Below are 14,291 nucleotides of genomic sequence, written 5' to 3'. Positions count from 1 at the left end.
CGTAGCGCGGCAATTGCAGCCTGAATAGAGTTGTCGGTACAAGAATTTGTTAGCAAATTGAATCTAAGTTGTAAGCTGCAGTTTAACCGCAAATGGAAATTTATCCGAGTTTGAAGAGCATAAGGAGCTCCCTCGTGAATATCGCTTAACTCCACCTTGTTATACGGTAGATCTCTATATTATATAGAGAGTAAGGTCTATTTTATTATTATTTAAAAAAATTGTATTTATGAGAAGAAACCAAGCGAACGTCTCTCTTTTGAGATGTCTCGCGAAATAACGCTGTATTTAGCTGCAAACCTTTTGCCTGGAGTTAAGTACTTTTATATCGGGACGCGATAAATCGTGCAGCTGTTGTTCCTAAGTAGTCCCTAATATAGACACGTTTCGAAAGTTGCACGAAGTATTACGAATAAACGGGAGGAATAAATTAATTCAGGCGAAATTAATTCGATTAGAGACGAGTGCGGTCTAATCGAAGCGCCGAGTTTCTCCGATCATTTTCACGTTATAAACATCCGATCGAACAAAAAAAAAAAAAAAAAAAAAAAAAGGAAAAAAAAAAAACGAGAAAGAGAGAAATATGTGTATGCGACCGCAAAGATATAATTTCCCCAGATCGCGAGCGTTCGCCGCGAGTATTGATGTGACCTATATCGCGCGCTGACCGATATTGCCCTCCTTCGTCCTATAAATAAACGATCCGAACAAGTGCAGCCGCGGCCAAGCAACTATTCGCGGTGACTATTCGCATGCAAGTGCATTACAATCATTATTATATACTCTATAACACGTGCGTGTTTGATAACAAATATTATATATATTTAGCGATATTATAATTTAAATGTCAAACTGATCGTTATCGCAGTCACACGACCCGAATTGTGCTAATCATTTATTCAATTACCACGCGTGTTGATACAAGTTGCCTCATTTTACCTTCATTTTTAATTTCTCCGTAATATTTGTTATTTAATCACCTTCTTCGATCGCGTAAACATATACATATTCATGCCCGAGTTATAACACAAGTGAATTCGCTCTGTTTCAGCGAGTTTCATTACAAATTAAACGGTTTATTACCGTAACTTATTTCTTATAAAAGATGAAAAGAATTGTAACTCGTCGATCAATTCGCGCCAAGGGGCGTAATATTTTTACGAGATGGAGTCGTAATCTCTATGTGGCCGAGAAAGAAGAGTATCTATTTGCTAACTTAATTCCATTAGTTCGATGATGATGTGGCTTTACATCATCGTGTTGACAAAACGAGGAGAAAGAAAGCGAGAGAGAGAGAGAGAGAGACGAGGGGGCGCGTGCCTTTGTCGGTCGACCGTATTCTAAAATTACTGGCGGCAACGGTAGTCGTGTCGCCCTCGCGAATCCCCTTCCCGCAATCGAGGCTTCCGCAAAAGTTGCGGAATGATTGATGGCGGATCATGAGAGAAGCAGGAGAGAAATTCTAAACCGTCCCCCTCTCGGAGCGTATCTTCGGGCACGCTGAGTAATCGATCTCGCGCACGACGACGAGGTGAAATTGCACGGTGAAGAAGCCGGATAAATTATTGCGAGCCCGTAAACACGGAAAACTAAATTGCGAGTTATTTATTCGCGCTTGCGAAAAAGTGACAAAGAGTCTCTTGTCTCGAGATAACTACAACGTCAACTGACGTTTCTGCATTTGACGCTCAAATCATATCCGATCGTTCTTTCCCCAGAAATTACCCGCCATCAAAACACACAACGTCAGATTAAACGATCAATTATACATTCTCTCTGATATATATAATTAATAATTAATAATATTATTTTTACTATATAGGTATAAGTATATATATATATAATTACACGCAATTTATTTGCACCAACGTGTAATTAAATATTGCATAATTAAAATGTAACTCGCGTAAACTCTCGGGAAATTACTCGGAATACATCTCGGATGCGAGCGGCGCCACGTGCGCGAATAAATTACGCAATAAATCACCTCGCGACAGTGATTCGCGCAAGAATAGCGTTACATGGCCGCGCATGGTCGTTCGTAAATATACGTCGGGTGTTACATCGGCTCGCGTCCGTGTGCTATTAACGTTGGACTTATTCTTTTCGGAGAATGGCAAGGTTGCAACTTTCTTCGTCCGTCGATTGGCAGAAGACGTCGCACGCGGGAACCTGGGCGACGTCGCGCGCATACAAATCCGATCTAACGAGACGACGACTCGGCCGATTTTAGATTCACGCGAGCGACGGCGACCCGGCATTATTCAGCACGGCAAGCTAGTATTACGTAACCCCGTGTACGTCCGAAGCAGAATTTAGAACGCATTGTGTGGGACAGGAACGCCGTGCGCTCTGCGTGCAGGCGGCGTTCGAGTTTAATTTCTGTCGTGAAGGAAATTATACAGGCAGCCTCTGCTCTTTAATTTGCACGGCAAATTCTCTCTATTTGAGACCGTCCTCTTGCCTTAATTGAAGCGTCGAGGTACACTGGTAGTTTTTGAATTATCAGCAATCAAAGACGAAGCTATTCAATTTGAAAGAACTCGCTTTCTCGTAAACTGTAAACTTTCAAAATGCGATTAAATATGGAAATTTTAATCCTTGCGTAGATTCGATTTTAATTATATCGAGATATATCTGATATCGGAATATACAAGACTGCGATAAATAATATTTATTTATTTTCTTCTTTTCAACCGAAAATTCTAGTACATATTACGGTATCCTGTTGTATTATTTACGTAAGTTATAACTATGTATTGTAATTACGTTGCGTCTGTTGATACTGGTGAGAACGATTCTCCGTTAAATTACCTGCGGACATAAATCTGAGCAGAGACGCTTAATATTATCAATTCGTAATATTAAATTACGGCTTTACTTTTCTAATTTCATTGACTAGACTGACTCTCTTGACAGAGGGTGATAGAGTACGTGCCTTCTTCCGAACAATATTCAAATCTCATTTCAGTAGCTTAAGATGAACCGAGGGGTTAAGAAGGCTGCATAATTTAAACATAATCCTACTGACTCGAGAAGATAGGAAGCGGGGTTCGTATTTGCATCCGTATAATCACGAAACACTTACCGCTGTAAAAGCTCCTTTATTACAGCGATATAAGCTCGACTCGAAAATGCAGTGCATTATATAAATATCACAATTTTTACTTGAAATTTGATTTTTCACTCGAAAACAGCTAGATTTATTATTATTTATCGAACCAATTATTATAATAACATTATAATTATATGACATTATTATTATTAATATTAATATTAATATTAATATTTAATTATTCCTATAGTATTGTTAACATTTATTCAAACAATTATCATTAAATTGCAGACAATGTAATACTTCCACGTGCAACGCGCGTGGAAATTTAATTTTCAACCGACGCAATTCAGGTCTCGTCAAAGGATGAACGCACCTGCTGCTAATCCAAGCACGTTCTTCCTACGCGCGGAGGATAATCGCGCAGCGTCCCTTGATCATTGTCATACGAATTTTCATCTCTCTGCGCTGAGAGATATACCGAATCCACTTCACGGGCGAGAGACGGCAAACGACATAAATGCCCCGATCTCTTCCTTCCCCGCTCTACATCTCTCGACGAGAGAAGTCTCTTTCTCTCTTTCTCTCTCTCTCTCTCTCTCTCTCTTCCTGCTTTCCTCGTCGTGGCAATCAGATTGAATGCGCGTCATCATCGTCCTCGTCGTCGTAGTTGTCCCTCGCTCCTTCTCTCTCCCTCCCCCTCTGTGTCTCCCTTGGTGATGAGAAGGTGAAGCGTCCCCCAAAGGGGAGAAGAAGGAGGGAGAGTAGTCTGATTGCGAGCGACGAGGGGAAGCCGGAGCTATGCAAATTTATGAAAATAAAAAAAAAAGAAAAAAACGAGAGCGCACACGTACGCAAAAGGATAACAGCTTGTCGCGTTTTGACTGGCGGCCAGTCCCACGGGGAAAGATATAAATGCAATCGCTTAATATATGCAATTCCGGGACGCGATGGGAAAGTCATTGATCCCGGCAGTACTCTGGACACGTGTCCAGAGTAAAGACAAACCGGCGGCAGCGAGCTCGATGGGTCAGCAGCATCGTCAGCTCGCTGACGATAGACTTCCGACTAATTTGTAAATTAGCAAGACGCGCGAGAGAATGACGGGTGAGAGGATCGGTTTCCCGGATCCTTATACGCGGTTTTCTCGAATCGGAGTATGCAGGGACTCTAATCGCCTCTTGTCTGGCTTCACCAGGATGTTCCGCGGCTACCGTTTCGCGCAGATGTTGTTCGAGTATAGAAAGCATATATATTCTCCGCGTATTTTTTCAGGTGCGTTAAGTTTCTAGGATGCGTAAAATGAATCATTAAGATCTTTATTTTTCTCCTTTTTTTCTCTCTCTTATGCTGTTTATCTTTCTCTACAGAGGTATCTTTTGATCCGATATTTTTCTTCTTCCAGATAATTTTTAGATACGAAATAATATCTCTTCTTTATTTTAACTTTTGTCAATCTTTATTACGAAGCTGTGTATAGTGTCTTTGAAAGGGTGTCAATTAATTTGTATTACATTTGTGTACATTTCACGAACATTTCACATCAATTTTTAAAATATTTGTCAAACTTGAGATATTTTACATATTGCCGAAATATACATCAAATTTTTAAGATACTTTGCCGATCTGAGATATTTTGTGTGCCACATAAATGCGTATATATATATATATATATATATATATATATATATATATATATATATATATATATACATATATATGTACATGTGTATTGGAAGCAGATAATATGATTCTGATTTTCTCGATTTTGTATTTTCATGAAATATGAAACGCTGTGGTAACCATGGTATCGGAGAGTGTAATATTGTATTACGAAATTGTTTGAAATTTGATAAGAGATGAGTCCAACGTTTAAAAATCCGATACACATCTATTTATACATCGCAAGATAATCCCGATATCGCAATACATATATTACTTCCGATAATAATAATAAGGCCCAGTATAAATATCATCGTGAATCTCTACGTTCAATATTCGATTTCAATATCCGTGAATTCAAGCACTCATACGTGCGGTATATTTTTATAGCTATTACTTTGATTTCGCCACGTGCTTCGCTCTTAAAACTTCCACCGAAGCGCCAGAGCGATTGACCCAGATATCATGGTCCGAATGGAGTTTCCTTTATGGGCGGCGAAATCGCGAAATCAAAGCAGGAATTTCGAAAACGCTTCGATATGTATGTACACATCTGTAGCAACAAAAGCAACGCTGACGAAATTGTCGCCGAGTAACATTTTACGTAAATAAATATTCCCAAAATCCGAAACTTTGCTAAATTGAAACTTTCGTTAAAAAAGAAGAATTATCAATTTTTCAAATCGATTGGAAAGATCGAGATGTACCGAGGCGACGTCTTTTTGTATAATATTGTAGTATTACATGGTACGCACGCAAATTCAAATAGGTATATATGTAAATTAATTACATATTGCTGTCCAATTTTTAAAACATTGATAGAATCGCCGTGAGATATTTCGGAGCGTATTCTCACCCTCGCATGCGAGTTCATAGAGTTCGTTTACGTGTTATCGATTCACCGGTGAATTATAGATGCGCTCGGAGTGTTATTTATGCTAATGTATGTAAGATACAGAGTCTAAAGTACCATGTTGCCGGTACGTCAAAACGTACAACATAAAGTACCGTTTACGAAAGAATTAATAAAATTAATGTAATAATGGAAATATAAGAAAGTCTAATGAAATTATTTTATAATTCATTTTAGTTTTTATTTCAACGTACAAGCTTGGCGCATTATAATAGAATAGCACGAGTGACACAAATTCTCGTTTTAATATTGATTCAAAAATAGAAAAAATAAATAAATATATAAATGATGTTCGAAAGATACAGTTGTACAACAATAAAAATATAATAATGTAATAATTTACAGAACTCTGTAATAATTTACGCGGCTACGCACAAAGTCGTGAAATAGCACCATAAATTCTTTATACAAACGGCACTTAAGATGCATGGATACGTTGTATTAAAATCATGCAGATCCGATCGGCTGATGTACGTCGTGTCTTAAATGTCTTACAACTGAAATTACGGGTGTAAATTGCACACGCCCGCGTATGTATCGATTCTTACGTAATTCTTTTCCGCCATTTACATACGAAAGTTGAATTCGTGCCGCAATTTCACGGCGATAATTTCGCCCGCACGTCAAGCGTGTATTAAACATTGACGTGAAAAAAAAGAAACATCGATTGATTGTTATCAAGGTGTATACAGGGTGTTTCTGCCTATAGTCCGAACAATCTCTGCCTGTTTTTTTTCCCTTCTACAGGCTAGTCCCATAAATATCAATTAACGCTCGATTAACTTCAACTGATATATTTACAGTAAGGGTTCCGTAATTTTCTTTCTTCTCCTTCGATCCGTCGAGACGTGCTACATTCGATGTGAAACACTGTATATATATATATATATATATATATATATATATATATGTATATATATATATACCGACTCGTACTTGTAACTACGTTTATATTTACATATATTTAAAATAATTATCAATGTGTGGCGATGTGTGACAGATGATGTTACTGCTACGCGAAGTGAAAAAAAAAAAATAAATAAAACTCTGACTAGGGCCACGTTTGTCGCCGATATATGCAAATATCTGGGGGTGGACCCTTCAAATTTGTTTCCAGTTGAATGCATGCAATCGGAACGGCCATGGAAATGGAAAAAGATGAGCGTGATGACGACGCAGTTCGGTTGTTTCGGCAAAGCCGGCGACGTCTTCGCGCGACGTGTCATTTAGAGTGCGTTGCACTCTGTTTACTGTTTTTCCTTTTTTTTTTTCCTCTCTCCCCTAACGACGCCGAGAGAAACAAACAGCGCCTCCGAGAAACAGACAGATAGTGAGTGCGTAGTACGTATACGCTGTCGAATCTCGCGAATATATCGGCTCGCGATCTTGAGCATCGCTCGCGCGTCGATGGCGACGTTTATCAGGAGAGCGAGATTTCCCATCAGGAGGAGATACAGTGAGTCCGCTCTTTCCCCCCTCCCCTTTATCTCCCTTCTCTCTTCGCGATGATCGATGAGGGCGACTTTCCTTTCCGCGATCGTTCTCCGCTGAATTATCGCCGAGTTCTCGGCGATCTGCTCTCTTTCACGTTTGTCGACTCGCCGATTATCCGCGCGAATAATAATTAATAACCGGCCGCTGCGCGCGTGATCTTCCGTGTGCGCGGCGTTCACGTGCATCTTCTGGTGCACGCGAGATCATCTTGCTCCGAAATGGACGGGCCCGCGCGCTCAGTTGCCCGTCAATTGCCGTCATTACTGATATTTACGATGTCGGACTGAGGCTCTTTTTTTTGAGCCTGCGGGGCTCAACTTTCAAAGTCTTTCCCTTTTCTCTCCTTCTTTACAAAATGTATAATTTAATAATTATATTTAACTATAATTTAAGAACACAACACATATACACCTACATGTTACATAAAGTTTAAAACAAGGAGATTATTATATAATTAGGGAAATATTTCTTTGAATTTTCATATCACTATCTCTCTCTCTCTCTCTCTCTCTCTCTCTCTTATCTGAAATAGTTAATACTTCAAGAAATTTCTTTTGATATACAAGTTTGAATTTTGGTTAAAAATAATTTTAATAACTTTTCTAATGATTGTAATTCTTTAATTTTTGACTGTCATAATTTTGTATTATTTTTTATTATTTTGTATATTTTTATTTATTTATTTTTAATTGACACTTCTTACTTTTTTAAGAAACTGAGGGCAGACTTATTGATATTTCGATCAATACTATAAATATTATATAATCAGATCAATATTATAAATATGATATTTATAATATAATATTAGTCTTTACGAAATATTAAGTAATTTATTTGTGCAATATTCTAAAGAAATCTTTTATTTCTCGAGTCTAGAAAGCAAAATGTTACGTAAGCGGCATTATACTTTTTACGAGGCTGTATTTCAACTGTCAAAACTTCCGGTTTCACACAAAAAAAAAAGAAAAAAAAAAGAAAAAAATAAAATGAAAAGATATGTCGAAAACGTGGGTTACCATCGCTCTCGTCCCGCGCGTGCATAATATATGATTCCCGCGGCTTATTACGTGATTCCGCACAATTGCATAATGAAACACCCGAGCGGGAGAATGAATGTCAGATCCGGACCTTGATTTCCGCGAACGATTTATAACGATCTTTCGTTTCACGCATGCCGTCCGATCGCGCACGTAATTCAAATTCACCCGTCGCAGCGAAGCGAGGAAGGCATATACACAACGTATCATAAAATCTCATATTTATTATCTACCAATTATTTTCTCTTGCACGTGCAAAGTTTTTTTTGCCCCTTAATTGTCCGTTAACGCAATTCCGTAAACCGTATCTTTCAATTAACGTGATTTACGCGTATCGTTAAGTACTGTCTCATGAATATAAAATCGCTCACGTGGAAATGTTTCTTTTTGCAGGTAAATCTCCGTTCTTCCCGAGTCTCGAGGAGCAAAGTGGCACCTTGCTGGAAGATCCGAATGCGCCGAGTCAGCTGGACGGCGTCGGCGTCGGCGTCGGCGTCGGCGTCGGAGTTGGCGTTGGCGTTGGCGTCGGCGTCGGCGGCGGAATAACGGCATCCCAAGCGGCGCCCCTCTCATCGCCGAGCCGAAGCAGTCCGCACAGCCAAGGCAGCGAAACCGGCGAACGGTTCTCCAGGAAAGTCTTTGTCGGCGGACTGCCGCCCGACATCGACGAAGGTACTTTGATCATGTCATGTACATTAGTAGGATGGAATCATTATCGTGTAGATGAGATTACATGTGTATTTTTTATGACAGATGAAATCACAGCCAGTTTCCGCCGTTTTGGTCCGTTGGTAGTGGACTGGCCACATAAGGCAGAGAGCAAATCCTACTTCCCACCGAAGGGCTACGCGTTCCTGCTTTTCCAGGTATATTATATTATGTTTTCGACTCTTCTTCCTTGTTACAGAGATACCCCGAGTTCATTATACAAGGGTTACTCGAATTTCATGTAACGTTATTCGATATTTCAGGACGAGGGCTCGGTGCAGCAGTTGATAGACGCCTGCATCCAGGATGAGGATAAGCTCTATCTGTGCGTTAGTTCTCCTACGATCAAGGATAAGCCTGTGCAAATTCGACCATGGCGATTGAGTGACGCCGACTTTGTGCTGGACGCCTCTATGCCGCTTGACCCGAGAAAGACGGTCTTCGTCGGTGGAGTGCCACGACCGCTCAAGGCCGTGGAGCTCGCAATGATCATGGATCGGCTTTACGGCGGTGTCTGTTACGCTGGCATCGATACCGACCCCGAGCTCAAGTATCCCAAAGGAGCTGGCCGGGTCGCCTTCAGTAATCAGCAAAGCTACATAGCTGCCATCTCGGCCAGATTCGTACAGCTGCAGCACGGCGATATTGACAAAAGGGTATGGACGCCGGAAGATTCTAATTACTTGCGTCTTTTTGTTATCACATGAGGACTTGAATGGATAAAATTGGATGATAATTTAAAACACGAATGGAAAAAACAAGTCTGTGATTTTTTTCATCACGTTATTTATAAAGTGTACAATAACTTTTTTACAAATTATACGAGCTAGCTTTCTTCTTGTTCTAGACGCTTCGAGTCTTTTTATTATCGTAATTTTTTTTCAAACAGGTCGAAGTCAAACCATATGTTCTGGACGATCAAATGTGTGACGAATGTCAAGGCCAGCGTTGCGGAGGCAAATTTGCACCGTTTTTCTGCGCCAATGTCACTTGCCTACAGGTATATTCTAGTTTGACAACTCATCTTTATTATTAAATAGTAAAAAAGAAGCTGTATAAATGAAAAGTGTGACTCAAATTTTTGATTAATCCAAAGCTAAAATTTTAATAATAATTTAAAATTTTACATAAATGTCAACTTTGTTAAAATCAAGTTCCATGATTTTTCAAGTTTCATATTTTATCTATTTCAATCATGCACTTTAAAATTAAAATTGTAATTTTTACATAATAAATTAAAAGAATTTATTAAAAGTTTTTAGCTACTAATATTTGTGAATAAAAAATATTTTCCTATTACATAAATAAACCAAGAAAAAAAGGGATAGATTGTCTAATCTAATATAATATTTCCTATTTTCAGTACTATTGCGAACATTGCTGGGCAACTATCCACTCCCGCCCGGGTCGGGAGTTCCATAAGCCGCTGGTGAAGGAAGGCGCGGATCGGCCTCGGGCCGTGCCTTTCCGCTGGTGTTAACCCCAGCTGCGTTGTCCCTAATTATCTCGCAGCCCTAGCTAATTAACTACCACCTCTACCAATATTCCCCACTCTCCCCTCACATGCCCCAAACCAACTCTCACCTCCCCGCTCTTCCCCCTTCATATTACTTACTTATTTACCTACAACAAGAACACAGCCTCAAAACTGCTATTACTACTACGCTATTACCACTCGATCGTCACGTATTACCACTACTCTACTACCACTATTATTACTACTATATTACTACTACTACTACTACTACTACCACAACTACTATTCTACTACAAATTACTACTACTACTATTACTACTCTACTCCACTGTGCTACTACTTCAAGTTATACCGGTTATACTGGAGGAAGAAACCAGCCGCTGCTGCCCGCCAGTCGATGCAGACTTTCGGCGTCGCTCCGACCTTTGATCTCACATCCGTAATGACTTGCTGACGTGAACGACCGTACCGGTGTCATCGTCGGGTCAAACTTTGTCGGACATTCAGCGGAAGACGGTCAAAACAAAGAGTGAGAAAGAACGATCGGAACCACGCCGAGTCAATATCGTCGAGCCGGAAGAAAAAAAAAGAAGAGAAATATACGCCGAGACACAGAATTCAGAAGGGAACGGACACGGATTCTCAGTATATCAATTACTCGTATACGTATAATCCTATCTGTCTGCGCTGTAAAATGCACCGGTTCTGTCCGAGAGATCGAGTATCTTAGTTACCGCGAGTCTCTCGAGGAGCGAGCTATAGCGAGTGAGGGGGCGACCGCCGCGCCGCCCTCGCACCCCGCGCCGTCGGCATCGACCGTCGCTCGAGCCTCCTCGAGTATTTATCGAAATCGTGCCAGCAGCGTGATTGCGATTCGGATCCGTCTCGCGCGTCTCGATCCGCCGCGAATCGTCTCTTCCGGGTTCGATTGCCGCATACCGAGAGAAAAACGAACGAGTTCTTGCCTCTATCGTTTACCCAGATTAGATCAGGAATTTTTCATTTTCAATCTGGATGTACATGGACGAACAGAATTCGTGTTTTCTTGAATATTCTGAACAAAAGTGTGATCCTCGCGCGATGAATGTTTGTAAAAATCGCGAATATCTTATCTGACGCGAAAATGTGTTAGAATAAAGAGCGAGAGAGAAAAGGAATGCGAGAAAAAGGAAGAAAAAATGAGAGTGAGGTAGTGAGAGAGAGAGAGAGAGAGAGAGAGAGAGAGAGAGAGAGAGAGAGAGAGAGAGAAGAGAAGAGAGGAGAGAGAGAGAGAGAGAGAGAGAGAGAGAGAGAGAGAGAGAGAGAGAGAGAGAGAGAGAGAGAGAGAGAGAGAGAGAGAGAAGCGCGATATCGGGAAACGGAAACGCGTAGGTGACGGTAGAAAACACGGAAGAGAGTGATAAGGAAAGGATAGAGACACGACACCGAGAGAGGTGAATCGTTCGCATTGAATGTTAATCGATAATGAAAAAAAGCCACGCTTCAAACCGCTGTGTATTAGGTAATTCTCTGTATCTCACACACACAGTCTCCTCTAGTTATAAGGACTTATTAAAAATATGTTACATAGGTGCGTTGTGTAATGCGTTTCTCGTGCGGGTAACGTAACCGCGCGCTCGTAGGGAGGCACTTAAGAAAATGATTTTTTACTAATTAACTTATTCAAGTGAGAGAGAGAGAGAGAGAGAGAGAGAGAGAGAGAGAGAGAGAGATAGAGTAGAGGAAAACAAACGCGAAGAAGAAACATACACATATGACGGGGAAACCGAGGGTTTAGGGGGAAGAAAAAATATGTTGCTTAGACGATGGAAGAAGGGTTTGTAAACGGAAACCGTTGAAATTGACGTAGTTGAATTTTTGATGCGCGCGCGCGCGCCTATTTCGGGTGTTGTCCGGGCCTGTCTAGCCTAGTCTAGCCGTATTCGGATTCTCTGCCAATATTTTCCCAAAACCGATGCGAACGACTTTATCGAACCTTTGCGGGAAATAAAAGCGAGTCCTCGCGCGCGCGTCCGCTCGTAAAGAGAGAGAGAGAGAGAGAGAGAGAGAGAAAGAGAGAGAGGCGGAAAAATAAACCGCTATTCGCTCGCGGAGAAAGAGGAACAAAGTGTGTGAGAGTGTATAGGACAAATTTTACACCCTGACTTTACTACTTTATGTGCAATAAACGATCACTCTCCGCGCGATAACTCACGAGAGATGATTAGCAAACGCGAATATCCACGAAAAGCGTGCGCGATTCTCCGACAACGTTCGATAATAAGTAAAACGTATCGAATATCCATGAACTATGAGCCCGCATGTTCCTCTTCCTCGGGAAACGAGCAGCGTATCGCGCGGATCTTTTCTAGGATGGAAGGGGGGGAGGGGATATCGTTTCTCGAAACCAAAGTAGCGATATATAAGAATCGTGATTCGCATAGACGGGAAATTGAATCAGCGATATATCTAGAATGATCGTACCTAATTAATCTCTTCATACGTCCGATAGATGATTGGAAAGTGTCACGGCGCGTCTTGAAGGGTCGCGTTTTGCGTGGAACACTATTAATAGATTCATATATATTATACAGAGCCGTATGTTGTCGCTCCCTGTACATATGTACCGAACTACCCTCTTTTAACCAAGATTAATCAATTAACTGGCGTTTATTAAACGCGACCGCGAGTGTGCACGTTTCTTAATCCCTTTGAAAATAAACCAACTTCTTCGCTGGGTGTATATAATCAAACGCAATCGCCGTAGTTCAAATAGAGGGAGAATGAAAGGGAACGAGGAAAAATCTCATCTCAAACGAGACGTAGATTATGTTCTCGATGATTTTCGTATAGGGAGTCTCTCGGGCAACTCAGAGGATCTCTGTAATTTTAAGCCTGACGCTTCCTGGCACGCATTCCTTTTACCCAATTCGACAATGACCCGGGTAAATCTAACCGATGGTACTTTTCGATTCGTTTCACTTGCGAAACACAGCTTCCCGAACCGATTCGACGCCGTTAGAATCGAAAATAATCGGTATCGCGATATCATTGGTACATAACATAAGATACTTTTGATAACTAAAACAATAGGCAGGGGGAGAGAGCACGTTTGACGCTTGTTAGTTACCGGATATTGGTCACCTTTCAAATTATCATTTTTTGTTGTGCAAACAGACGTGTGTCATACAATATTTTCGACAATAGTCGGGTCATTCGGTCGACGATATCTCTCTCTCGAGATACCGGGTCAAAGGTCGGCGGCTGGGAAGCGTCTTGCTTGGAATTAGTATGCAAACGTTGTGTGTTCCGCTTCGTAGATAACAAAAATAAAGTCACATTCTGTACGTAGCAGCAGCAGTCGGAAGACGTAGTTTAACCTCGCATGACGAGTCTCTCTCGCGATACTCTTCTTCTGCACACGTATTGAATTTTGTGCAATCCACAATATACAAACACGCATGCACACGCAACACGATACCCACATACACATACACACACACACACACACACACACACACACACAGAGGCAATTATACGACCAACGGATCACGTCGCGTGCGAATCTAACGAGGAAGGGACAAAAAAAAAGAAGTGTAATTTCCACATCTATATATACACATATATATTTATTTTTTTGGTACTCTTTTTTGTATATATCTTGTCTCGCCGTGATAGAGATTAAGCGGCATTTATTAGGGCACCGCGCGCGTGCGGGGGGAACCGCATTATCATATATAAGATGTATGGTGCGAAGGCTAGTAAGAAGCGGCCGCGTTCAACGACGACCCTCCGTCCCTTCGTCTGAAAAAAAAAAACATACACACACATTATTCGACCCGCGAAGACGTGCGTTCAACATGGACAAGAGTCGCGTGTAGTGAAAAAAAAAGAAAACCCAATAATGCGAGGAGTAGAGAGAGAGAGAGAGAGAAGAGAGGCAGGTATAAGCGATAAAACATTGGC

At 40.9% G+C, this 14,291-nt stretch overlaps 1 protein-coding gene across 1 annotated transcript in view; it reads left to right on the top strand.

Annotated features, from left to right (window-relative positions):
* Orb2 (cytoplasmic polyadenylation element-binding protein orb2) overlaps positions 1 to 11,068 on the top strand; it is a 123,690-nt gene extending 112,622 nt beyond the window's left edge. The window contains exons 4-8 of the mRNA XM_072903260.1: positions 8,555 to 8,833; positions 8,915 to 9,027; positions 9,133 to 9,525; positions 9,759 to 9,869; positions 10,233 to 11,068. Of these exons, the coding sequence (XP_072759361.1) occupies positions 8,555 to 8,833; positions 8,915 to 9,027; positions 9,133 to 9,525; positions 9,759 to 9,869; positions 10,233 to 10,349 (1,013 nt within the window). The 3' untranslated portion in view covers positions 10,350 to 11,068. The remainder of the gene's footprint in view (positions 1 to 8,554; positions 8,834 to 8,914; positions 9,028 to 9,132; positions 9,526 to 9,758; positions 9,870 to 10,232) is intronic.
* The last annotated feature ends 3,223 nt before the right edge of the window (positions 11,069 to 14,291 follow it).

Source organism: Anoplolepis gracilipes, chromosome 12 (assembly GCF_047496725.1).
Source record: "Anoplolepis gracilipes chromosome 12, ASM4749672v1, whole genome shotgun sequence".
Classification (NCBI taxonomy): domain Eukaryota; kingdom Metazoa; phylum Arthropoda; class Insecta; order Hymenoptera; family Formicidae; genus Anoplolepis; species Anoplolepis gracilipes.
The sequence above is the reverse complement of the archived record's forward strand: the minus strand, read 5'-3'. Positions and strand labels throughout refer to the sequence as shown.